Source organism: Echeneis naucrates, chromosome 7 (assembly GCF_900963305.1).
Source record: "Echeneis naucrates chromosome 7, fEcheNa1.1, whole genome shotgun sequence".
NCBI lineage: Eukaryota > Metazoa > Chordata > Actinopteri > Carangiformes > Echeneidae > Echeneis > Echeneis naucrates.
Window position 1 is genome coordinate 125,300 of NC_042517.1, and position 27,043 is coordinate 152,342.

Below are 27,043 nucleotides of genomic sequence, written 5' to 3' on the forward strand. Positions count from 1 at the left end.
AGACGGTCAGAGCAAACAGTCTCTGGCTGTTTTCACAGGTTCAGGTTCTCGGAATCCAAATGTTCCCTCTCCATGTGAAACATCTGGCCTCCCGCTCTTCGGGAGAAAACCGATCCTAGTCTCTGGTGACAGATAAAGTCCTGGACTGAGGTTTGTCAGTGTGGAGCCTGGAAGTCTGACTGTTTGTCCTGAATCTGACTTGTGGACGTATGAGTTAACCGAACTTGTTGTCCCAACAACCACAAATAATCAGTCAATAATAAATTTAACAATGAATTTTGACTCTAGTTGATGCTTGTTGTTTTTTTGTTTTTTGTTTTTTTTTTTTGTTTCGTCCTGCAGTCGTGAGTCCCTCATCTAAATACTACGATGGTTCACGGCATCACTCTGACATCACTTGCCTGTCTGTCCAGCAGAAACACAGTAAGATTTCAATTCAAACTCAAGTGAGTTATATTTTAAAGTCAATGGGAAAAAAAAAGTTTATTTGGATCAAATTATTTTCGCTTCAGTTTCTAGGACACTGCAAATTTGAATCTGAGAAAAGTTTCCTGCAGAATTAAACTGGAAACATGTGCTTCAAAGTGCCAACAATCACACAACCAAAGAAATTTTTCTTTGGACATTTTGTATTTTCAAAATTAAACAGGAACAGAACTATCTGCTAGTTATCGATTATTAGTGTTTGATTTTGGTGATCGTCAGTCTGACGTGATCAGATTGTGAGTCTGTGTCAAAAAATTCTGTCTCAACAAATTTGTTCTATTTTTGGTAGAAAAGCGCAAAAACGTCAGATTGGTATGTTTTCTTTATACCAAACAGTTTTTTGTTTTGTTTTGTTTTTTGTTTTTTTTTTTAGATTTTCTGTAATTGTGTGCAGATTTTTTTCCTGTGACCCTTCAAGGCTCCTGGCTGGACACCAACTTTAAAAAAACAGTACCATTACAAAAAAGATTGTACATTTTCAGTGTTAGTTGTATAATTTCTATAAAATACTGGCTTTTATTTTGATTTTTTTTTTTTTAATCAGATGAGACTGGGACCAGCCAGTCTCGGCTCCACTACAGATTTTCATCATTAACAAGATTATCAGATTTTAGTTTAATGGTTCAGTGAAAACAAAAAATTCTTAGAAATTATTTTATTTTAGTTTAATGATTAAAAAGCTGAAATCAACTATATGAAAGAAATGCGTTAGTTAAACATTCTTAAATTATTAGTAGAGCATTCAGTCTCTGACTCTGAGCTGATTGGTCGGCCGCCAGGGATTGACCAGGAAACAGGAAGTACTGCCATGTGGACTCATGTCCAAGTTTCAGGCTGGTTCCTGTTCCTGGGTCTCTGGTCGGGGTCTGGAAGCTCCCACTGGCTGCTGGGATATGTAGTTTGTGTGGTGCAGGTGGCCCAGCTCACCCTGCCGAGGTAGCCGCTTCTGGGGGACTAAATTTCTGTTGAGGTTGTCAGTGGTGCGCTTCTGCCGAGTCCAGCTGCAGCGTCACTTCTCAGACCCAGAACAGACCCAGACAGCAGGAGGTGGATTGGACTGAATGACGTGATTGTGAAGTGATTCTTTAAAATCAGACCAGGTTGAGGTCCAGGTAAAAATCAAAGCCATTTGGCTGGAGACAAGAACAGCGATATCAGAAAAATCACCGAAAAGAGAACTAAACTCAAACAATCTAAAGCGAAAACTCTCAAACAGTTGAGCACTTTGAGGATAAGAAACCGAAAGTAAAGAAAAAGTTCCCTTTTGTAGTGTTAGAGCCTTAACAGGAAATCCACCAAATTAAAAGCCACACCCTTCGTGTTTGTTCACGTTAGCCGTTCAGACATTTAAAGGCCAGCAACCGACATTAAAACTGTTTGTTTCAGAAACAGCATGAAGCAGCATGAAACTTGGTTCACTGCTGGGAAACCTTTAGTGCTGCGACATTAGATAAGGAGGGAAATGTTTCCAGAAATACTTCCCACAGTCCTTTGCTGCAAGTGACCGCCGCAGATCTCACTGAGAAAAATGTTCGGATAAAAAGCAGGGTTTTATTTTGAAAGTCTGAGGTAGCATGAAGCTCGACTTGGTTGCCTCTTTGTCGCTGTCGGCTCAACGTGAACAATCATCATCATCACATTTACATACTGCATCAAATATAGACCACACAGATCATCAATATATATTTGTTGAACTGTCGCAGTAAAATTAAAACCTCGACAAAATAAATCTCTGATCCGTTTTACAAAATGTAAAACTAAATACCATCTTTTCAAAGTGCTGGCAACATTATTTTACAACAATGTGCAAATCTATGTGTTTTAAAGGATCTTACATTCCCATCATTGTTTCCCCGTGACAGGTGGTGAGTGGTTTCTAGGAGACAGAGTTATAGACACGCTTCTGCAGACAGCTGATTGGTGCAGTGGGTAAACCAGAGTCTGACAGGTCGTCCTGTGGGGTGGAGGGTTTGGCTCTACAGTTAAGACAATGACGTAAGGCAACGCTTGGCATCACGCTGAGTCCTCCAGCTCTCACGCCGCCGTGGCTGACCAGACCCAACCTTAGTCAGAAGCCATGTTCGAATGACTGCCGAAGATCCTGTCTGTAGTTCTGGGAACTCAGGAGTAACATGGCTCATTCCACAATCTGGAAATCTGCGTCACAATTTAAGACTTGAACGAGAGGGAACCTTTCAGGGATCGTTTCTAGACAGAAATGGAATCATCCGATTTGTCACAACAAAAAAGGATCAAATCTGGTTGGATGTTTTAAATCTGGTCTTGAAGAACAAAGCCAATGACTACGATCAAACTGAAGCCATCAGCTGTTCCTGAAGCGAGCATGATGTTCGGGAGGAGGAACTCAGCATTAATGAGATGGACAAGACAAGGCAGACACAAATGAACAGATTGATATTGGCAGCCTTGAGTCCTGGTCTAGGATCAGCTCCGCAGGGCGGGAATCGGTCCATTTGGCACTTCACTTGACTCACAACGCCGAACGAGCCCGACCTTCGATCACATTCTAACACAAGGAGGTCAAATGGGGAACATGAGGGGTTAAAGGTCAAAACCAGTGAGACTTTAGGCCTGCCCAATCAGAATGGAACTTCTGGTTTGAGTATGATACAGGGGGAGGAGTCAGTAATGGTCGAAGTGGTCCGTCACGCCAACCATGTCAACCAATGGGAGGAAAGTGGAACTCATGAATCAGTGGTCAAACTCCACAAACCTGTCAGTTGATTTGAAAGTTCAGAGAAATCTGAAAATGAGACATGAAAAGTCAAGCTCTCACACCGGGAGGTGGATTCTGTCAAGGAAGTTTTGGAGTTGAGTTAAAAAGCATCAGAACATAAAAATGGTACCAGGTTGATGGTGTTGCCTCCTGCTGCAGACTGTTGGAGGAACTGCTGCCTTTTACCTTTGAAATGTTTGCGGTTGGGGCGATTGATGCTGGAGAAGAAGCTGAACTGAACCCTCCTGAGTCGAGATTCTGCTTCTCCTCCGTGATGGATCACCCTGACAGTCATTTTCAGACTTTTTGAACAGAATTAAAATGACGGCTATAAAAACTGTGAAAGTGAATTCTTGCATCAGATGACAGCATGATGGTCGGAAGCAAGTCAGAGGTCAGCGGTTGAAGGTCCACATGCTGCTCAGGAGTCTTGACTACTGACATCAGGGGTAAAAGTAAAAGTTGGTTATTCACAGTATTTTGCTTGAGAACCATTCAGAAACAAGTCGATAATTATCAGGTCAACAGCGACTTGCGTCCTGATCAGGGTTTTAAAATTTGGATCAACAACAGACTTCAACAATCAAAGTGTCACAGAAAGTGCATCTGGCCTCAGATTCAAGACCAGTTCACGTCAGGATTACAGAGAAGGCGATGCCTTCAGGGCTCACTGAGCTCAGATCGGCTTCTTGGCAGCATGGTGAGTTCATGGACCGCTGGTTGCCCCGTAACAGGAATGAGGTTTTCTGAGAAGCCACATTAAATCAGAGCTCTGAACTTTGTGAAAGACACAGAAATCTTTCCTTTGCAGGAGCTGAATCGCTGAGGGTTAGGGTTAGAAATTCAGAACTGATGCTTCAGCTCTGTTTGGAGGCTGACGGATGAAATACTGAACGGTGAGAGTGTGTGACGGTCGTTTGTTTGCACCCCCCCAGGACCAGATGGAAATGATACAGTATGATAAGATGGAGGAAGTTCAACCTCCACTTTGATGGGAGATGTTCAGCAGCTTTTTTTGAACAGGAAGACAAACTTTACAATGGTCTTGTTCAGTAACTCGAGGGTTTGACTTCTTGTCAAAGAGAAATATATTTTCTTCATTGACAACTCAACCACTTTTTTTTATTATTATTATTCCACTGCAGGAGGAGCTGAGGAAACCAGCCATTTGATGAGGATCCACCCTGAGACCTGAAACCAGGGCGACTAAATCCAGAGGTGGGGGTTGTGGTGATGAAGTATCAGGCAGCTTGTCATAGGTGGGATGGATCCATGTTGCCCGCTCTACATAACACTCTCAAAGATGATGACCTTGTTGTCATCGGTGCCGGGGGACAGCGGACTCATGGACTTGATGTCAGGGGCCATGTACTCCAGGTGATGGGCTCCCCACACGGGACTGGTCAGGTGGGTCCAGCGCTGCAACACCCATCATGAAGCAGATCAGTCAATCAGGAAGTTCTGGTCTGGACATGACCTGATCATTACCTCTACTCCTGAATCAGGGCCACATCCCTAAAGCTTCTTCAAACACTCTGGGCCTAAATCTGGACTTAAGGGGGTGGGGGGACTGACCTCTTTGAACGTTCCCTTGGCTCGGAAGAGTTTGTAGAGGAGGCTGACGGGAATGCAGAGCATGGAGGACAGAGCCAAACACCAGCCAATCACTTCGCCCCACCAGGGGTAAACGTACACGTTGTTGTAGGTCAGCGGCTTGTAGTTGACCAGGTGGAACAGGAAGATACCCTGCATTAGATGAAAAGGGCGGGATGGGGGCATGATGGGAAGGTACAGATCTGTAAGCTACTGGACAGCAGCACAGAAACAGACTTGTTGGGTTTGTGTGCTTTTTGTCAACTTGTGATGAATGTGTGTTATTACCATGCAGACACACGGAGTTATAAAGGACCAGCACCACTTCATCCAGGGAAATGGCCGATAGCCAATCATACGAGCTACGTCATCCATGAAGCGGTCAGCACCTGCAGAAGATCCACCGTGCATGAACAAATATAAAAAACAGCTGTCAAGAAGAAAAACTTGAATGCATGAAAAGAAACAGTTTCTGTTTGAGTGTGAAGTTCTTCCTTTCTTGAGAAGGTGAAGTTACACAACTTTAAAGTGAACTGTTGGTTTATTCTCATTCAGTGTGTTGTGACGTCCAAAGAAAGTCCAAAACATTGATTTATTGGGTGGGTAACATTTCTAATATTAATAATAAAAATATTTTCTGAATGCAGAGATGACTCCACTGATGAACTCCTCTTCCCACCCTCCTCCCCACCATTTCCTGATCCTGTGTGTGTGTGTGTGTGTGTGTGTGTGTGTGTGTATATATATATATATATATATATATATATATATATATATATATATATATATATATATATATATATATATATAGCTCATTTGGAAAGTATAATTACATTCTTGTTCAATTCCTGAAACCGTCAGATTTGTTTCCTGCATGTTTAAAGGTACATTCTGTCATTTCTCTGTCCTGTTGTGATTGGTCAGTAATGTGACTTGGTGTTCATCCCATGTACTTTAATAGACTGATCTTTGACCTTTACTGTCACATCATCTTACATAACTATTCATACACCTATTTTGGGATCACGCACATTGCTGACATCATATCCCATGATGCACTCTGCCAGTACTTGGCTGTGGAACACAACACTCTGTGTCTGTGTGTGTGTGTGTGTGTTTGTCACATACCGTAGACCCAGGCAACTACTATGCATTCCCAGAATGCTTGCCACAACAGGGTCATTCCGCTGGCCGAATAGTAGTCAAACAGCTGGAAGACATACATCCCCCCCTGAGGACAGAGAGAGAGAGAGACAAAGGGATAATAATAAACTTTGTCGATAAAACTCTTTAATTAATAAAGTGCTTTTCACATAAAAACCCAGAGTTCTGTGTGATGTGGGGATGAAATAACAAAGTCACGTTTCACTCAGGTGCTTTGACTGCTTTTGAATCAAACCTCTAACAGACAGCTGGCATTAATGTCCCAGAGATGTCATTAATGTGCGGTACAATAATCAAAACAAGTTGAAGAAAACATGATGCGACACCAGACGATTGCTGAGTTTTTGGACAACAAGACAAATGGTCTGTGGAGCCATAAGACTGACAAATTACCCAGGATGCTCGGGTTTTCCATGGTACTTTAGACAGCACATCGTTGGTGTAAGGTTGGTGCAAAGCTTGTGTTATTTTAATGTCAAGTTGGAAAAAAGTTGGCATATGGTCAGGAGGTACGACAGAGATCTGAATGAGGACGGTCCTCTAAGAGACACCACAGGTAAAAAAGAGGACGATGCCTGGACTACAGAGACAGAAGGTTCTTTCTGACGTGCATGAAGGTGATCGTAATTAGAAGAAAATTGTCCTGCAACTGCTCCATCTTGCTCACTGATGGCGACTGACCCTAACCCCACCCACCTGTTTGGAAGCAGGAAGTTAACTGACCTGTGTCACCATAGAGAGGTCGATGATGAAACACAGTAAGCAGCAAATCGCCACAGCAATCTCCCGTTTGTAGCGATGGTAATATTTTCCAGGGAACAGGTCCAGGATTCCAGTTACAAAACCCTCCACCCCAACAAACTGGAGCAAGCGAGAGAGAGACAGTCTGTGAAACTGATGAGACTTTAATCATGTTCTGAAAATTAAACTTCAATAAAACAAATAAAAAGAATTTAAAGAATCAGGATGAGTGGTCCACATATTTTCCAATGCATCATCAGCTTGAGTAAATGAAAACAGGAAGTAAATGTGCTGGTCACCTGACTGTCAAGGCCCAGCAGCAGCAGCATGAAGAAGAAGAGCGCCGCCCACAGCGGCGCCACTGGCATCAGACTCACGGCCTTCGGGTACGCAATGAAGGCCAGACCAGGACCTGAAGCCACAACACAGACACACAACACGTTGGTTACAACAGATTTGGTTTCTTGTGTTGTCTTTATATTTTTCCTTTATTTGTAGATGTGTAAGTTTTGAATTTAATCCACTGTGCAGCACAGAGCCGCAGTGGTTATTTCTGTTCCCCACAACAAAGAGGTGGTGGTTTCGATTCCCTTTCTGTGTGGAGTCTCAAAGACATCATGTTTGGGTTCACTGGTGACTCTAAATTGTCCGTAGGTCTGAGTGGGCATTGGTCTTTGTCTCTATGATGGACTGGAGACCTGTCCAGGGTGTCCTGTCCCTGACCTCCAGAACCCCCCGTGACGCAGAAACGGGTAAGAAGATCAATGAATGAATGAAATTTAATCCGATTTTGTTGTCCAGAAAAACTATTTACTTGATGTGTCTTTACGGTGTTGAGTTGTCACTCTGTGATGTGTGTCCTCACCTGACTCAGCCACCTGTGAAATGTCGACTCCCTGCTCTGCTGCCATGAAGCCCAGAATAGAAAACACCACGAAACCAGCAAAGAAACTGGTTCCACTGTTGATCAGAGCCAGAACGAAGGCGTCTCTGAAGAAGTCAGAGGACAAAACCTCAGACGGAGATCACCAAAGAGAGAGACAGAGTGTGTGTTTGTGTGTGTGTGTGTGTGTCGTACTTGTAGCAGTCGTTGTTGAAGCGGTTGTAGCTGCCCAGTGCTGTCAGAGCTCCCAGCCCAATGGCGTAGGAGAAGAAGATCTGTGTCCCGGCATCTATCCACACCTGTAGAGGTCAAAAGGTCAGGGGGGGGGATGACACCTCCTCCCTCTGTCCTTCCCAACCCCCCCACTCCCCCGCTCTCCCTCAGGACTGACCTGGGCCTCCTCCAGTTTGGACCAGTCCGGTTTGATGTAGTACATGATGCCGGCATACGCTCCGGGGAGAGTGACGCCACGGACCAGCAGGATGATCAGGACCACGTAGGGGAAGGTGGCTGTGAAGTACACAATCTGACACACACACACACACACACACACACACACACAGAGTCTCAGTGTAAAACTCTTGACATATAAAAAGTTGCAGAGGTTTCTTAGTTGCCATTCCATCATCGACACACCCCAACTGTCCAGCTGTTGAGCTGAACTTCTTGTGTTGAGTTCTTGTGTGAGTGTGTGTGGATTAGGGTGTGTCTGTGGGTTTGTGTTTGTAGTTGTGTGTGAGACATATTGTGGGTGGGGCTAGGAAACTTCCAGGAATTGTGAATCACAGAGCAATGAGACATCTCATTTACAAAAACATCCTTTAACGGCTTCATCAAGAACCGTCACATGATCCATCCAACACCCTGCCCATTCTCAGAGCTCCGCCCCCCCAACAGAGACCCTGGTCTTTGCGGGGGGCAGACCTCCTGACCCTCAAACAAGTCTGGAGTCACCAAATCTCAAATCTGGAAGAAAATCTGATGTTCCTTCATTTTGGTCCTGGTGTCACTGTGTCTGTGTCTGTGTGTGTCAGCTGGTCTCAGTTTTGCTCGGATCAGGTTCTTTTTGTTTCTTCGATCTTGGCATAGGTTCGATCCAGATCCAGGCTTTCAGACTCAGATTGATCTGGTTTGGTCAGATGGGTTTTTCATTCTTGCAGATTCACACACACACACACACAAACACATTCAGCTGGTTTTCAGACCTTCATTCTATCTGCTCACCATCAGAAGGCAACTCCACAGACTGTATTGAAGTCTACGGGGGGCGGAGGGCGTGTGAAGACTTGACTGCAATTAATGGGAAGGATGTGTTTGCATCAGTGTAGTGTGAGTCAGTGGTTACTGTTGCTTCAACATTCACGTGTCCTCACATGTTGGATATTTAGGAACACCTGACATTGTGTTCCTAAATGAACCTGTGTTACCAAGGCAACACAGACAGATCAGCTGTTGGCCACCAAAAACAGAGAACTAAAGTTGAGTGTCAGGCTGTAACAGATTTATGATTCAACTGGAGTCTCACTATCTCATTTTCATTTTTAAACAAAGTCACGTGTCCTTATGTGGACAGTTCATTTTCATTTTTAAATCCAAGCTGTGCTCAGGAAACAGCTAGGTGTTTTACCTTCCCAGTGGATTTAACTCCCTTCCAGACACAGAAGTAGACCAGGACCCAGACCGCCATGAGACACAGCATCAGCTCCCAGTTCATGTGTCCAGGTTCATCCAGACCAGACGAGATGTTCAGCACCTTTCTCCTACGCAGAAGAAGGAGATGCTTTAAGACCCGGGTGAGCGGCTTTATGCTACAGAAAGATAGACGAAGATAGACTGTGACATGCTGCATACTGATGAACTCAAACTCAAAAGTTTTGAGTCTGTTCAGTTTCACAGCCATTACTGTAGTTTAATTCAAACAGGAGGAAGATGATGATCATTATTATCAGCTCACTGTATGTGTGGTTACGTTCTTTATTGTTACCCATGAACTGGATGTGGATGATGTCACACGGACGTAATTGTCTCAGAAAATCCACACGAGAGGACGAGAAGAAGCAGGACAACTCTCTCACTATGAGCAGCGTGACTCCAACCTTATACACTGATGCACTTGGTGTTTTATGGCTCAGACCTCCTAATCCTGATCTCACCTGTCTTCCCAAAATCCAAACCAGAACCCAGAACTCACTCCCAGAACTCGATGATGGGTGATCGTAGGTCTGCCAGCTCGGCGCAGGTCATGTTGGCAGCAACGGTCGTGTTGGCAAAGCTGCCGTTTTTGCAGTTCTGTTGATGGAAGATCTCGATGCAGCTGGGCGTGTTCCATTCGTTGTCACAGGTGGACCAGGGGAGGGTGGAGCTAAAGGACTTGATCAGGTAGTAGAAGCCCCAGGCCAAGACCATGATGTAATAGGTGTTACAGAAAAACACAATGACCATGGAGGCATAACCCAGACCTGAGGAGGGGGACACAGGACAGGTGAGGTCCAGCTGCTCCATTTCCTGTTTGTAAACTGGGTCAAAACCGCAAATCCACGTTTATAGGTTTATGGACAGCTGTGTCTCTGATAACACCTGAACAGGTTGCTGAGGTTAAAGAGTCCATGTGTCATAGCCTGACCTGAACCTGAACCTGAAGTCCAGCAGACACGGGGCCTGTGATGTCAGACATGTTTACAGTGAGCAACTTCTGTAGAGACCAAACTGGGCCAGCATGAGATAATATACAGTCCTGATCCTGGTCTGGTTTCAACACCTGAACTGATGTCTATATTTGTATCAGCATGTGATCTCACACCTGAGAGTGAAGGTTAGAGGTGCAAAGTGAAGTCACAAGGTAAAAGCTCTGATAAACTGGAAGGAACAAAGGTGTGTGTGGTCACGTCCTCCCTTTGCTCGTGTATCAAACTCGAAATCACCTCACCTGCTGACTAAATGATTTTAGATCTGTTTCCATGGCAGTTGTCTTGTCACTTCAATATCACAAAAGTCACAGCACATTGGCTCTTATATAATTTCTGTTGATGTTTATGAGGAAGATGAAAGCTAAACACTGATTGCTTAAACAATTACCTTTAAACAGCGGAGCAATGTTCCACACGTTGATGCTTCCGGCCTTCATGAACTGTCCCAGAGCGATCTCCAGGAAGAAGATGGGGATTCCTCCGATGAAGACGATAAGCATGTAGGGGATCAGGAAGACACCTGCAGGACCAGACCGACACCAGTTCAGGTTCAGGTCTGCAGTCATCAGCAACAAATCATAACACTAAATTGACAAACATCCTTCTGCTCTACTTGACTCAGGAACCCCAGAAATCTGAGCGTCCTTGAACACACCAAGGATCTGATCAACTGTTTGGCCCTTTAATGCCGTCATGGTGATGCTGATTCGGGTCTCATGTTTAATTCAGCAGCATGGAGATGAGAGTTTACGTAACAGAAAAGGAAGGAGGGAAGGAAATGAATTGCTCTAAAGGTCCAGGTTGATCCTGCAGTTTTTACACATTAAATTCATGGAAATATAAAATCATATAAAATACATGTCAATGTCCATGTATTATTTAGTTACATATATCTAAATGTAATGTGAATATAAAAGAGCTGTGTTCCTGCAGATCAGTTTAAAGCACTCAATGTCATCTTGTGACTCAATGATCTAAATGACCGGTTCAGACTCATTAGAATAAAAAAGAAAACTCTTCTGTGAATCTTCCAGCTTAGATGCTGTGATGCTGAAGGGAACTACTTTAAATATGATGACCTTTAACCTCCAAGGATGATGATATCACTGATATTGGTTTATTTTTTTTATCCCTTGTCTGGGATGTTCTAAATAAAGTGAGCAGGGATGCTAAATATCAATGTTTCTCTAATCCAACTGACCCCCCCAGTACACCCCCCCCCCCCCCCCCCCCCCCCCTCTTTTAACAGTTGTGTTAGAGGTCCATTTCTATGACAAACATAAAGGATGTCCCCTCTCCTTCCAAATAACAGTATGTGTGTTTAGCTGCTGTTATGTAACCCCCTGCCTATCATCCAGTTTGATGCCATTCATACCAGTTCATGGTGGCAGTGTGACCCAGTTACCCCCTGTGTGTGTGTGTGTGTGTGTGTGTGTGTGCGTGTGTAGATCTAACACTCATTAAAATACCAAAGAGAGAGAGGCCTTCCTCTTAATGGGTCTTTCATGTCTCTCATCCCAGCTCAGAGTTTCTTTCACATATCCAACATTGAATCTGAACATCTGTTTGTTTATCTAACCTTAACTCGGTTTTTTGTGTTGATATGTGATTGTGTAAATAACACACACCAAACTGCAGCAGATGCTGATGGAGGAAAGATATGACTGCTGGCTGAATGACAGTCCAGTCAACAAAGACGTAAGCTCAGCAGAAGCTATGCAGGTTAGCAGTAGCCTGCTGCTCTCTCACACACACACACACACTGGTGTGTTTGTGTTGCATGAAAACATGAGCTGGTGAGTCACGAATGCAGAGAGAGAAGACATGGGGGGGGGGGGCAACCATGTTAGCAGCTCAATGAAAATCCACTTTTCTCTTTCTCACACACACACACACACACACACACACACACACACACACACTTTGTTAATGCTGTTAGCCCATCACAGACTCAGTGTTGATGGGATTACACATCAGCTGTCGACTCCTGCAACGTATAAATACACACAACTTTATTCTAAATTTAACAGTGTGTGTGTTTTGGGGGGGCCGTGCTAAGGAGTGTGTGAGGCCATTATGGCTGACACGTGGTGTCTTCAGAGCAGAAAGTGAGACAGTGAGCCCACTAAGCTGCAGCGCCACAGTTAGCTAGCTAAGACGGCTAATCAGGGGTAAGTCACTGGGCTAAGTACTAACAGACTGAGAGGAAGGCTGATGATGGATCATCATCATTATCACCATCATTGCTGGTTCTTGGGAGGGGGGGGATTATTTAGTGGTATTATTTCAGATTGCTTTTGTCTACCTGCAGCACCAAAGGTGGGCACCGTCCTGCTGCTGCAGACGTGCCACAACATCAACAACAGAAACTAATCTATGAGGTGGTGGTGGTGGCAGTAACGCTGTTCAGGCCCATTTTTGTCCTGATCTGGACTCGGATCTGCTGCCAGCTGACCCAGGATCAGCTGGGACACGTCCCACCTCCAACCAGCTTTAATTAGCTTTCACTGTGAACACAGCAGGGACAGCTGAAGTTAAAAGGACCATCACTTCTCCTGTCCATTAATCTGTGGCTTCGTGGTTATATCAGCTTTTAAAGATCCATACAGTCCGTAGATTTAAAAGGTCTGTATGGGCCATCTCTACTGAAATGAATCTTCATTTGTCCAAAATCAAAAAAATATTCAATTTCCCCCAAAAGAATATCTAGAATTCTTCTCTCCAATCAGTGGCGCCTCCAGAAATTTTTCATAGGGGTGGCCAGATGGGGCCACTTTAAATCTTGGGGTGGCACACCGAAACTATAAGCCATAATTTCAGAATTTTATTTTACGTTTGTATTAAACCGGCTTGTAGAAAACTATCAGAAAGACTTAAGGAAACGCCTACTGATATACTTTGGTTTATTACGTTATATTTAATGTTACTAATGATCTAATGTGCTTAGACTATTAACGGTACAGTTAACATTTTGCACGACAATTCTGTTTTGTTTTGCAATTATATTTGGCAAAAGGTGTACATTTATTGCAAACAAAACAGTCACTGGGGAAAAGAAGATACTGGCAGATACCAATAAAAGCAAGTACAGAGACAATCATATCTTTGCTTTATGTAACAGGGCCTTCCTAACAGGGATCAATAGGCTGATTCTGACTACCAGGATATATAGTATGTGTAAGAAACATTTATATCATTGGTTAATGTAAAACAAAAATAATTATTATTTTATTATTTTATTATTATTATTATTATTATTATTATTATTATTATTATTATTATTATTATTATTATTATTATTATTATCATTATTATTATAACAATTATTTCATTATTAGGGCCTAACAGGTCTAACACCTGCTGTTGCTGAGTCCTGCCATCTTCTGTGACCAATGGTGCTGACTGTCATGTTTTTCTTCGTCATTGTGTTCTGTCACTAATGCTGGCTCTGAATCCTTGTCATGCTGCTCTGTCTGTTCCTCTCCTCCTCCTCACTAAGCCTCTGTTGCTCCCCTACCTTCTCTTTCTCCCCTCCTGCTGTACTTTTCCTCTTAAAATAAGAAGAGATGTCTGTGGACACTCTCTTCATTGTCTGAAAATTGACATAACATATGTAAGCACCAGCTAACGACGTTAGCTAGGTAACTCTGTCAAAACATGTTAAAAACACATCAAAAAGCTTCTGTAACAATATACTGTAACCATTTGGCACTTAAAAAGCACGTCACAAGACATATTTCCCCTTCTTTTTTTACTAAAGAATATTTTGACTTTTTTACTTACCAGAAGTCTTCTTCATCTTTCTTAACTTATTTTGATATTGTTGACCAGCGGACACGTGCTGAGCTATTGCTGTCTGAGCTCACAAAAGCAGCAGGGTGGGAGGGGAAGAGGGGCGGGGGAGAGGGCCAGCTACTGTGTGCGGTAGAAGGTCTAGAGTGACTTGTCTGCCTGGCTGGCTGTGCTTTTGGGATGAAATGCATAACTGATGCTACTACAATTTATACTGGACAGTGGTGTGGCGCCATTGTCTCCAATCAATCACTGAATACAACAATAGAATTCATGTGCTCAAAGAACAAACAGCTGCTGACAAATGCTAAGTTAGTTTGGCTAACTTTAGCTTCTCCTGGCCCAGATACCAGATTAGCTCAGGTCAGCTAATCATGAGTCTGCAGCAGCTTCCTGTTGGGGCCAACAAACACTAGTTAGACTTCATCCTGTTGTCTTCATCATCAGCCATCAGAGACCAGAACCAGGACCAACCCAGAGCTCTCACCCCGGGTCTGAAAACCTGATCCTTGACCAGCTCCAGCCCTGAACACTGCCCCCCACCACACAAACACAACAGGTTTTTACCACCACATCACCTTTACTGTGTGTATGCGTTTGTGTGTGTTTGTTATGTAACACAACGATGGTGGTGGCTGAAATCGAACAATGGATGTCAACTCCAGTGACATGAGTCAATAAGAGAGACAGAGAGAGAGTCTGAGACCAGTCAGAGCGGCTACTATGTTTTGGCGTGTTGGGGTGCGGTGGGGGGTGGGGGGGATTAACCAGATTATTGTTAATCTGGGCATCACGTGGCGAGAAGGATGATGATGTCACATTTGGCAGCCAATCAAGTCACACACACACATACTCTAGCTGTCATGAAACTGTATCTGTCCCTTGACCTTTGACGCTGACTCTACAGACCTGAAGCTGGAGGTCTGCACTGACCAATCAGAACATCTGATTGACAGCTGCCAATCAGATGAGCAGATCAAGACCATCAAGACCTTCAGGCAGACACACACACACACTTAAACTGACCTTGGACCTCATGGATATGAGATGTCATCAGTTCAGAGCATTTTTGATAACCTTTGGCCTTTTGACCTTCACTAAGGAACAATGTGTTCCAACAATGACATAAGAACAAACACAGGTCAGTGTGTGTGTGTGTTTGCCTACTACAGTCACCCTGCCAAGGACACACACACACACACACACACACACACACACACACACACACAGCAGGATAATAAATCTTTGAAGAGGAGGGAGGGAACAAGGATGGAGGGAAAACAGAAGGTTAGGAGAAAGGAGAGAAGGTTGCAGGTAAGGAAGGAAATAACAAAACAATCAGACATTGTGGATCATAAATGTCTTAAAAAAAAAATTATTAACCAGAGACACAACCTGGAGCTGGGAGGTTAAAGGTCAGTAAAACAGCTGATCCTGGTGCTGCATTCAAAAACACCGTGACAGGAAACATGCAGTCAGGAACCAGCAGTTTGAGATCAGTGCTGGAGGTGCAAAACTAAAAGCACACTTTCGGCCAACAGGGTGAACAACAGAATGCAAACTTACAAACACAAACAAATGTTGTAGTTGTTACGTTCTTTAATTACAGCCACATCAGCTCCACAAACAAGACTCAAGACTCACGTTTAATGTTTAACATTTAATGTTAAATGTTAGTAAAAGGTTTTCAAAGTCCACTTTTAGTGACCTGAGTTTTATTCTGGGATTTTTGTAATCCCAATATTTTAATTTTCACTTTTCCTGGTTACAACAACAGTATCTAACTCTGAGGTCCATCCTCCAGGAATCATGATCAGGATTTATAGGATTGAGAACTGGACCTTTCTCTTGACTCTCAGTGATTTAACATCAGCCCCCGCGCCCCCCTTCCCCAGTCCAGCACAGACTGGCTGACTGTGTGAAGGAGACCTTTTCAGGTGAGGAGGAATGTCCCTGCCCCCCCCCCCCCGCCCCCCACACACCCACCCCGTTGTCTCTGTCTCTTTGTTTCCCTCAGCAGTTTGTCTCCGTTGCTACAGTTCTCTTTTCACAGTGATGAAGGCTCCTCCTCCTCTTCACTGCGTCTACACAAAACATCTGACAGCATGAACAAACTGTGTCCTCAGCATCCAGCAGGTAGAAGGAGACAGATGGCATGCCGTCTCTGATGCTCAGAGGACACAAAGACTGATCATCAGGTGATCAGATCCGTCAACAGGAAGTAAACAGGTTGTTCTCCTCAGTGAATCAGTGTCTTAGCTTTATCGATCAAACTAGTTAAACACACCACAGTTTGGGACAGTCTTCAATCATTCATCCTGTGAGACGCTCAGGACACAAAAGCAGCTTGAGGTATTAACCACCACAACAACAACTACTACAACAAAGCCAGACTTGAATAAAGAGGAAGACAACAGAGTGAGGATGATGAAGAGTGAGATAAAGGTGTCTGATGGTTTAAACACACATTAAAACATAGACCACACCCAAGCCAAGCCCCGCCCTCTTTCCAGTCCACCATCTGAGCTGGTTTTGACTGGATTGGAGACAAAATGATAAACTGACCAATGGCTGCACCTCGACCTCTGACCTCATGAAAAAAAAAGAAAAAAAAAAGAAAAACCCACACTGGCTGATGGGTGTGGTTTCCTTATGAAGAGGGCAGGGCTTGAGCTCTCTGCACCGCCTCCTACAAGTGTACATGTGTGCAGGTGTGTGTACCGTCTCACCTCCTCCGTTTTTGTAGCACAGGTAAGGAAACCTCCAGACATTGCCAAGTCCCACGGCGAAGCCGACGCAGGACATTATGAAGTCCATCTGCCGCGTCCACGTCTCCCGCTCCTGGTATCCTGGTCCTGCCCCTGACACCACACCTCCTTTCTTGTCCAGACCGCCACACGCACTACCCACCACCACACCACTGCCAGCCCCTGCCACCACTGTCGGCAGTTGGCTAAGGCTGCCATTAGCAGCTGCGGGCGGGTAACTGCTGCCGCTGCCATTGGACAGGAGGAGTGGAGTCTTTTTGGTCTCCTCCAGGAGGATCAGGGAGCAGGATGAGGTTGGGAGGGTCTGCTTCTCCATCAGTCCACCAACCAGTCCAAAAGCGGTCAGGGTCAGGCAGTTTACCTCCTGAAAGCTTTTGTCCAGTCCCTCTTGATCCTTTACTACAGAAGACCACACCAGTTCACAACCAGAATCTAACCTGCACCAGGTCCAGCTCCTCTCCTAGTCCCAGAACCTGTTCAGTCTCAGTCCAGACTTGCTTTGCTCACACCTTCTGTCTCTTTACAGTCTCAGTACTTGTGTCTTCAGCTTGAGTCTCTCTCTGGCTCTGTCTCTCTGCCTGTCTGTCTTTCAGGGACCAGCAGAACAAAAACGAGTTTTCTTCAGCAGCTGATCACAGTCAGTCTCTGTTTATTGATCCGGATCAATGAGTCCGGGTTAATTGGTTCTGAAATCTAAAATTAGAAATGAGGGACTTCTGAATCCGAAAGGAAACGATCAAAAACTGAAATGAAAGAGAAAGTTCAACCGGAACTGGACGACCTTCAAAAACAATCCACGAAACACTTGAATGTGAGTCTGAAGAATCGCATGGGACCCGAGTCACGGAGGAGACGGCGGCCTGCGGGGGGACACGGAGGACGGGAGGAGGAGGAGGAGGAGCCGGGGGCAGCACAGACCTGCGGTGATCCCCGAGCGGAGCGCCGCTTCAGTCGGTGACTCTGGCGGAGAAGAGAGGCTGAACGATTCTCGGTCCCGCTGAGGGTTATTAAAGGTCCGCTGAACTGCGGCGGCTTTAAAGTGACAAGCCTGGTCACTGTGACATCACAGACCACGCCCTTCATGCTCCTCCCCGCATCATTTTCACCCGGTGTGACATCACAGGCCCCGCCCACTGTTCCCCGCATCAATCCGAGACCCACCCGGGATTCTTCGAGGACAGCACCGAGCTGGGCCGGATCCGTCCGGAGGTAGGGTGGACTGGATCTCACTCTGGTCCAGAATCCAGTCTCCAATACCGGAACGAGAAGACCTAATCTGATCTTCCAAAGTCCGCGTAAAACCGGCACAGGTTTAGATCCTGGTTTTGGCTCGGAACCTGAACATTTCACAGACAGGAGGTTAAAATTTGGGACCTGTCTAACACCTGGAATAGTCTCAAGGAAAACAAAAAAGGTCCTGACTAATACTGGTACAAGGGAGTCCTAAATCCAGACCGGTTCCTGTAAAGCTACTTCCTGGGAAAGAGTGAGGTGGCCTGAGCTGATATCTGGTGTTCTATAGAAGGTCCATACAAACTCCAGACCACAATTTGGACTGGTCCAATGTGACACCCTGACGTTCAGGCCTGGTTCTGACTAAAACCTGGCGGGGCTTTGAAAAGATTATGGTTTTAGGATCAGGGACCTGCTCGGTCTATGATTAAACTGGTCCTCTTGGTCTTGTTTGCCCTTCTCAGATCAGTCTCTGTCGCCTCCCGGTGTTGTCACAACCAAACTACAACATTCTCTTGACTGGCTGAAGACCATTGTCCAGACACCAGGCCCAGAGACCAGAGACCTGGATGCAATTCACTTTGTTTTTCATTCAGAAAACAGTTTAGTCACATTTTATTATTGTCAATAAGAACTAACTGGAGACCATGAACTCATCATTTTCCCATAAACTTTAAAGCAGTCTGTGGAGTCACCCTCCTCTAATGAGCAGATAGAATGAAGGTTTAAGGTTCTTCAGGCCAGAGTCCAGGTCCAGGTTCAGAAACAGACACTGCAGGGGTCAAAACTGGTCACATGACACAACACAAACCAGCTGATGGTGTGTGTTGAGCCCTTCGGGCCACCGTAGTTTCCAAACAGTTTAATGAAACATTCAAAATGAAAGACTTCAGCCAAAACAGGAAGTTGATTCTCTCACACACAGAGAGTGTGTGATGATGAGACCAGATTCCATATGGAGTCAAAGTCACCCTTCAGAATAAAACTCTCAGGTCACTTTGGGTTGCCTGAACAGTTTAAAGGTTTTAATTTGAAATACAACACATGAGCTCTTATTTTGAAATGACTACAATAATTATAATAAATAAAAATAATGAAAATATAATAAAAAGTCAAATGTCTTAACGTTCAGTTATTAATATTAATTTTATATTTGTCTTAAAAATCTAACATTTTTATTTGATGTTTTTGAGTTTTTCAGTTTTGCAGTAAGTGTAATTTATATTTTGTACAAAATATTCACTTCGGATATGTTACAAAAAACCAAGTTTAAAATTATTACTTTCTAAAATTTAACTTCCTCAAAAATACAAACCTTTATTCTGGAATAACTTACATACCATGTCAAAATATGGAAATATCACAATTTTGGTTATTCAAGATAAAAGAATTTTCAGTTTTGTAGAAAAATGTTGCTGTAGTGTTTTTATAAATTTCTCTCCCTAAAATTAGTTTTGATGAAACTAAACGAAATTAATGAATGACTATTTTTCATTTGTACAGCGATGTGTACGGTGAGCGATTGATTCCCGACAGTTGTTTGATAATATTAGGTTGTTCCAATTTTACTTTTACTCTCTTAAAAAAAAAAAGAAACCTGTCAATTTTAAAAATGATAATGAATGAGAATATTACTAATACTTCTACCCCTACTACTAATAATTAGATTAATACTGATGATGTGACATATAATTGTTAGTCTTATTTGGAGAATCTCCAGGTAAAATGATGTCTAGTTATCTCACAAATAAAAATTATAATTTTATTGAAAGTGATAAACTATGTTATTATTTTGATTGGGTTGATATAATTTTTGAAGACTGAAGAATTATTTGATTTAATATTTTTGTGTCACATTAACAAAATGGACGCTGCAGTATCATGGAGGAGCCACCAGGGTGGGGGCTGGCAGTGGACTGTGGACCCAGCAGGGATGTGAAGGCACCAGCTTTTCTGTCCTCTCAGGATCCTTTCTGTTTACCTGCACACCTGGAGACAGGAAGAGGAGGAGGAAGACCAGGTTAGAGCACACTCATTCCACTTGGTTCATCAGAGGAGCCTACATTTCCCATGATTCCTTGTTGGTGAGGGTCAGTCGAGTGTGTAAGGTTCAACCTCAGTTAGACATGAAACTGAACATCAGTTGATGTGTATTTGCCAGCTCAGCCGGAAAATGGGAGGAGCCACAATAAGCGATGATGTCACTGTCTGTGATTTTGATGGTCACATGGTCAAATGTTAGTGTGTTCATTGCTCTGTCACAATAAAACACTTGTGAAACCTGTGAAAGCCAGATCAGAAACCAGCTGCTTCCACCTCTGGCCTCACAGGAGCCACCTGACACACACCAGGTATTTAAGGTGAAGAACATATTGTCTTTTTCTGTTAGTTTGTTATTGCTGTTGCTTTCTTGTGAAACTGGCGGATTAATTAATGATGTCACCATTAGCTGCAGGTCAAAGGGATGAAAAGTTTTAACTTCCCTAAAAACAACATTTCTTTGTTTTGTTCTGATGATGTCACATAAATAGAAATAACCAGGATGTGATTTCAAGATTCAGCTACAACAAATTCAGACAAACTCGCAGTTTGAGTCCACGTCATTTATATAAAATTTTACTAAAGGAAGTTTTTACAGTTTGTACAGATTCAGAAGCATCAAACAAACAACCAAAGATGAGACAGGAAGAGGAAGTCCTGAAGAATGCCGAGAGGAACAAGTCCTCCTCCCTGACCACATCAGATCCACGAGAACTCCAGAGATCCTGGTTTTAAGATAATAAACCAAAGACTGTGGTTTGCTACTGACAAAGATTTTGATTGTGAAAACAACATGACAACAGCATGGTCTCCAGATAAATAGATATTTTATCTTTTTATTCAATAACCAATATTTATTTCTCTTCAGGAAATTTTGTTTTACTGAGATATTAAAAAAAATCCCTGAAAAAAACAAAGAAATATATTTAATCTGATAACTAAAACTCCATCTCTGGCAGAGATTTATTTCATTATAAAATTTAAAATCCCTCCCCTAATGTACAAAGCTCTGAATGAGCGAACTCCTCAGATCTCCAAGAGTTCAGAGTTCCTGATGGTCCCAGGAGGACGCTTCGTTTAGTCCATCAGGAGGCAGATCTTTGAGTTATCAGGCTCCTCTTCTTGGAACCAACTCTCAGTATCGGTCAGTGGGGTTCTGTCACAGTTTAAGATCAGATGGACAATATTCCTTTATGATGATGTATACAGTTAAACGTTTGTGGTTTAATTACTGTTTTTATTTTAGTTGTGCTGTGGGGGGGCACTGAGTACTGTATCTTCATGTCATCTTCTCTCCCCCCCAAGATACAGAAATATTTTTGTGTCTCCATCTCATTTCCATTCACGACCTTTTCGTGTTCTGAGATATTGATACAAAACCAGGAAAAACAAGATAAATAATCTTATTGTTATATCCACAGTCATTTGTTGCGATAAATAAAAATAGTTGTTGTCATGGACTGATGAATCCAACTGGCCTTCAAAGATCTGAAGATTCCTGTTTCCTCTTCTTCTTCACCACCCAAAGTGAAAAAAAGATTAAACAAAAAACAATCCTCCCCGACATTCATTAAATGTAAATAACTCAGAAAAAAGTTAAATAAATCAATCAGTTTTTTCCCTTCACAGTTTAACTGATTCAATTGTTGGACCTTTGGAAGAAAAATCGTGTTTTTGTCTCCATGTCGATGAATCAGAGCTGGAGAACATCCATCTATTCTATATGTTTGGTTTTAATATCTGAAATAGCAAATTAATAAGACTAAATCTGTTTAAATGTTGAAATCAGTTAAACAGAATCAGGAGAGAATATAATTAAATAATTAAAAAGACATAATTCATTGTTACCAGATGAAGAACCATCAGTTTTAATCTTAAAATTTTTAAATCTGAATTCAGTTGGTCATTTGGTTTGTTTTTCTTATTGATCAAATTATTTATTTGGCTCTTTGATATCTGGCTACTTGTGGCTGATTTAACTGTTGTTATTGTGGGTTGTGTTGATGTTTTTCATCTTTCTGCCCTGATTTGTGTCTACAGGCTCAGTCTGTGGTCCGGGACAGAATAAGAGCCCGCCACGTGACCTGCCCACTTCACTGACTATTCTTTAGCTCCTACAGCAGCTTGGAGATAAAAACATCAAAAATTTCATTCAAGTTGAAACAACAACGTAAACAAACAGACCACCTCCTCAACTGCCAACATTAAGGATGCCACCACAAGACATTGTCTTCAACGGGACGCCCCTGGGCAGACATTAGAAACATGATTTGTTCATTTGAAAAGGTAACAAAGCTTGATCCCTAACCCTAGCCCCGCCCCCCCACACCGAGCACCACACCCAACTTTTCTGAGCTCAGTTACAGCAACAAGTCTGACAACCAGGAAAAGCCTCCAGTTGAGTGTGTCTGAGTGAACGTGGCAGACCACCAATGTAACTAAAGTCACTATGACAACGTCACCGGAATGCCCTGCAAACATCAGCATGACAACACCACCTGACACCACCACCGCCCTGCCAACGTCACCATGGCTGCTGGCCACCAAAGACACCAGAAACACTGTGCAGCTCAGAGTGAAGGCCATCTGTAACTTGGCAACAGGAAACAAATTTTCACCAACAATCAGCTGATCACACAGCTGAGAGACTTTAAATGAGGAAGAAATTCAAGAGGCGATTGGCTGCCTAATCAATGGGCAGAGCATTTTGATTTAGGTGGATGGATGGTGCTCCACCACAGATCATCACTCTGTCCTGTTGAACGTGGAAGCTGCACTGTCAAACTGTTCAACCAGAGCAACATCAGCTCAGAATCAATAATCAATTATCATATCATCAACGTAAGGCTTCTTTCATTCAGTAAAGAGTTTTAAGGCAGAGAGGCCGACAGACAGCTCTTCCTCTTCCTCCTCCTGTTGTGCTTTGACCTTCAGGCTGTGATTAGGACGACCGACGGAGACGCGGCACCTCCCTGAGCTCAGAAGAGGAGGAGGAGGAGGAAGAGGAGGAGCCTGTGATGGAGGCAGACGCAGTGTAGGAAAGAAGAAGGGGGGGAAAAAAAAAAAAAAAAAAAAAGGTCCTCCTTTAGTTCTCAGAGGAGGTGGTCAGGGGGTCAAAGGTCAGAGGGTAAAAGCAGCATGAGGAAGAGATGAGCAGAATGTTGGGGGGGGGGGCGAGCGACCTCTGCAGGAAGCAGGTGAGGGAGTACAGCAGTAAAGCAGCTGACTCAGTGATTGACCTCTGACCCTGCGGACAGGAAGTGAAAGAAAGATAGCGAGAGAGCAAGAGAGTCACTTCACCAGCACTGACTTTGGAAGAAACACCTCCATCTCTGTGCTTCTGTCCGTCCTCGGTAACGTAGAAGATGCTGAGGAAGATGAGGAGGAGCTCAGATTCGAGGGGGCGCCACCACTGGTCACTTTGGGGAGACTGTACATGTACACGGCACCGATGACAAGCCCCGCCCCTGCTGTGAAGAGAAGGTCCACGTGGAAGCCAAACAGGTAGATGGACATCACCGTGGAGACAATGATGGAGAAGGAAGTGGCAAAGCCCTTCAGGATGTTGTCAGCGTACTTCACCACCACGGCCACCAGCAACCCGCCAAATGCTTGGTTGAAGATGACACACCACACCATGTCGGTGTAGCCAAACAGGAAGCCGCGCTCAGCGATGGCGGCGCCATCATTCCACCACAATCCCAGCATGCCAAGTGCAGTGCCAAAGATCCCCAGTTGTACGTTCCTCACCCAGACGGAGGCGGAGCTTCCCTTCAGGATCTTCTCAAAGTAAACACCAGCGAAGCCTGAAGACAAGCAGCTGATCACCACGGCAACTAAACCCACCATGTAGTTCTGATTGTTGGTTCCCGACACAGACGCCTCCTTGTTACCCTCCTGCTGCACCTGAAGAGAGACAGGTTAGGCAGGTGAGGCAGGTGAGGCAGGTGAGGCAGGTGAGGCAGGTGAGGCAGGTGAGGCAGGTGAGGACGTACCTGTACGACAGCGACTCCAGCAAACAGCAGGAGCAGAGACACCCACTGGACTCTGGACAGACTCTTCCTCAGCATCAGCACACTGAACAGAGCCGTGGTCAAGATCTTCAGCTGGTAGGTCACCTGAGGGGGAGGAGCCTGTCAGTACCTGAAGACTGTTTCCTGTCATGGATTAGCCCCCTGGCAGTTAGCTCACAGTTAGGTAAATGACAGCAAGGTTAGCTAATCATTAGTTATAGTTCATATTTAAATAAAGACCAGATGAGTCAGATGAGTCCCACAGACTAGTCTGGACCAGGAGCCTGATGTGGACTCTGACCTGGAAGGTGGCAGCGGGCAAGTTGGAGATGGCAATGTACTGCAGGTTGTTCTGCAGCGTGTAGATGAGGGAGGGGACAGCCAGTTTTAGGGTGTCTTTGTACTGGAGCAGGACTGAGTCCACCAGGAACAAGGTCGTCAGCTTCACACTGACTGGGAGGAGAGACAGAGGGCTGTTGTTCTATCACTGACAATCGTTCTATTGTGACATTGCGTATGTATGACATCATCAGGACACACAGACAGTGGATAAAAAACAGTTAAATGACATGCCAGGTTTCAGAGCAGGTCCAGACTGCCATCTGGACCTGCTCCAGTTTCCCAATCTACCTACATCTCTTCTGCAGGAGGATGATGAGCAGACATGTCAGCACCTTCAGCACCTCCGCCATCACCACAGCTGACGTCGTAAAGAAGTGGTCGCCTGGCAACGTGCGGACGTATCGGATGCTGAGGATGAGCGAAGCATTCTGGACCACGAGCACCGCCAGGCTGATGTACTTCAACTTCCTGTTGACTGACAAAAGACGCACAAGTCAGACACACCGTGCTGTTACACGGCCGTCCAGCTGCTGGGTCTTTGTCCATCTTACCTACCTCTGTCTGTCTGGACCACAGATCTAGAATAGTTCTGATCTGACGATTAGCTAACCTAGCTATAATTTCCCTAACTTTGAGATAACTGTCAGGGGGCTAATCCATGACAGCTCAGTCCAGACTGGGTTCGGTTCTGGTGCTGACTTTAGGTTAGCGAACCACATGTTTGATCACAATGAGCAAAATTAACAAAAGCAGACAATTAATGGACAGATAAGACTTTTAATGTGAAAAATAATGGAGCCAAGTCTCTACACTTCCTGCCCTTCACGACCTACGTCATCAGCTCCACGTCACTAGCTCACCTGGTTAGCTTAACTTTAGCAACACCGTCAGCATTTGAGTGAACGGAGAGCATTGACCGTTAAATACCCCAGCTGGGCTGAACCGGATCCGGATCCGGATCAGGAAACAGAAATTAGCTGCTATCAATTAGCCGCAGTGGCTTCCGGTTCGGCTAACCTGCTAGTTACTGGCTTTTTATGGAAACTAGCTGTTTAGCGGAACAACCAATGACGTCACAGCACTCAGCACTTAACCAGGTGGATTAGTTCATGAGTTAACCTCCATCAGTGACCCTTCCAAAGTCAGCCCTGTCAGTCCGTTCAGCCCGAAGAGCGAACCGACACCCCCTGGTCCCCCCCTGTCCCCCAACGGTCCCAGACCTCGGCCCTCCTCGGCCCGCCTTACCTTCACTCTGGCTCCGGTTGGCTGCCTTCTCCTCGGCCGCCTGGCCGTGGTTTGTCTCGGTCATGCTGCTCTTCCTCGGCCAACGCTCCTCTAGCCTCCCAGCTAGACCCGGCTCACAGTCCAGACCGGCCCGAGACCGGATCCGGACCCGGGTGCTGTCCTGGTTAAAGAGGAGGCAGCCGGTCTGAAGACGGATGTTGGGCCGGAGCTGAGTTTCGGGAAGCTGGGGAGAGATCAGCAGGACCATCGGACAGAAAACAGCCGTCAAAGAGCCGAGGAGTCCGGGAGCCAACTACAGCAGAGAGGAGCGACTGACAGGAAGCCTCACTCCGACCGGAAGACCAGGAAGACCCTAACAAAGGAAACATAATTATATTAAACTACAATTAAAACATGAGGAAATAAATCAGCAGTTTTAGATGGAGCAGAATTATATCTTTTACATTAGTATTTAAACTGAATGACTGAAGTTTCACTTTATTTATACACACATTGCAGTATATATATAGTCTGTACAGAGACACGGCAGCTGACTCAGACTCATAATAAACAGTCAGAGTGAGACCTCATCTTGTCTTCTCATTCTTTGATCTTGTAAACTGCGAAACAATCACTTCCTTGTTCTGCTTTGGTTGAAGAGGAACGATCCTATTGGCTGCCGGTAGCCACGTCACCTGTCAGTTGGTTTGAGCTTCTTGGAAAATTATATTTGAATAAAATCTTGGGTTTTAATTTGCAAAGAACTGATTCTTCTTCTTTTTATAATAAAATGATTTAGGTAGATTTTCTCCTCATACAGAGTCGGTTGTGTTCAAGTGTGTGAAGGCCAAAAATCTAAAACTTTACTGACAGTCTCAGCTTTTCCTTATAACTGAAAAAAAAGACATCATTATCACAGTCATCTACCTAGAATAACATCTCAGATGGATCTATGTTTTTTATTATTATGTTTGTTTTTCTTTGACAATGAAGCAAGAAAAGTGCAGGTTTTAAAGATTTTTAAAGATATTTTCAGATATTAATATAAAAAGTCTAATTAATTTAACTCTTGATATTGTTTAAAGATGCAGGATACTAGAATTGGCTAATATTAATTTGTATTATTATTTTTACTTTCTCTATACACAAGCTATTTTATTTCTCCAACCTTTTCTAAATGAAGACTTAACATGAACCAGCACAAACCAGAACCAGAACACTGTGACACATAGAGATAACATCTTTTATTAAAGTTGGGTCATTTTCTTTTTGATCCATTGATTATTTAATGTAAATAAACAAAAACAAATGACCAGGAATCACTTTGAACACTGAACCAC

The 27,043-nt window shown here is 44.0% G+C and overlaps 2 protein-coding genes and 1 long non-coding RNA gene across 4 annotated transcripts; 1 reads left to right on the forward strand and 2 right to left on the reverse strand.

The window, feature by feature from the left end:
- Nucleotides 1-316: 316 nt before the first annotated feature.
- On the reverse strand, nt 317-17,956 carry slc6a8 (solute carrier family 6 member 8). 2 transcript variants are annotated; one of them, XM_029505563.1, is made up of 13 exons: nt 16,813-17,956; nt 10,680-10,811; nt 9,796-10,063; nt 9,232-9,364; nt 7,996-8,130; nt 7,800-7,903; nt 7,587-7,681; nt 7,021-7,133; nt 6,704-6,841; nt 5,945-6,047; nt 5,105-5,205; nt 4,799-4,969; nt 317-4,642 (listed from the first exon to the last, which is right to left on the reverse strand). In XM_029505563.1, the coding sequence occupies exons 1-13, from the start codon at nt 17,165-17,167 to the stop codon at nt 4,508-4,510; spliced, it is 1,983 nt and encodes a 660-aa protein (XP_029361423.1). In that variant the 5' UTR covers nt 17,168-17,956; the 3' UTR covers nt 317-4,507. The 2 variants fall into 2 exon arrangements, with proteins under 2 accessions (XP_029361423.1, XP_029361422.1); XM_029505562.1 differs by having other exon boundaries at nt 7,587-7,711; nt 16,813-17,948.
- LOC115045744 (uncharacterized) lies at nt 17,875-21,744 on the forward strand. Its single transcript, XR_003840901.1, has 3 exons — nt 17,875-18,060; nt 19,962-20,104; nt 20,723-21,744. It is a non-coding gene; the product is annotated as an uncharacterized LOC115045744 (long non-coding RNA).
- On the reverse strand, nt 19,236-26,031 carry slc35a2 (solute carrier family 35 member 2). Its single transcript, XM_029505569.1, has 6 exons — nt 25,725-26,031; nt 24,772-24,954; nt 24,439-24,590; nt 24,120-24,242; nt 23,435-24,030; nt 19,236-20,073 (listed from the first exon to the last, which is right to left on the reverse strand). The coding sequence occupies exons 1-6, from the start codon at nt 25,969-25,971 to the stop codon at nt 20,046-20,048; spliced, it is 1,329 nt and encodes a 442-aa protein (XP_029361429.1). The 5' UTR covers nt 25,972-26,031; the 3' UTR covers nt 19,236-20,045.
- Between the last annotated feature and the right edge of the window lie 1,012 nt (nt 26,032-27,043).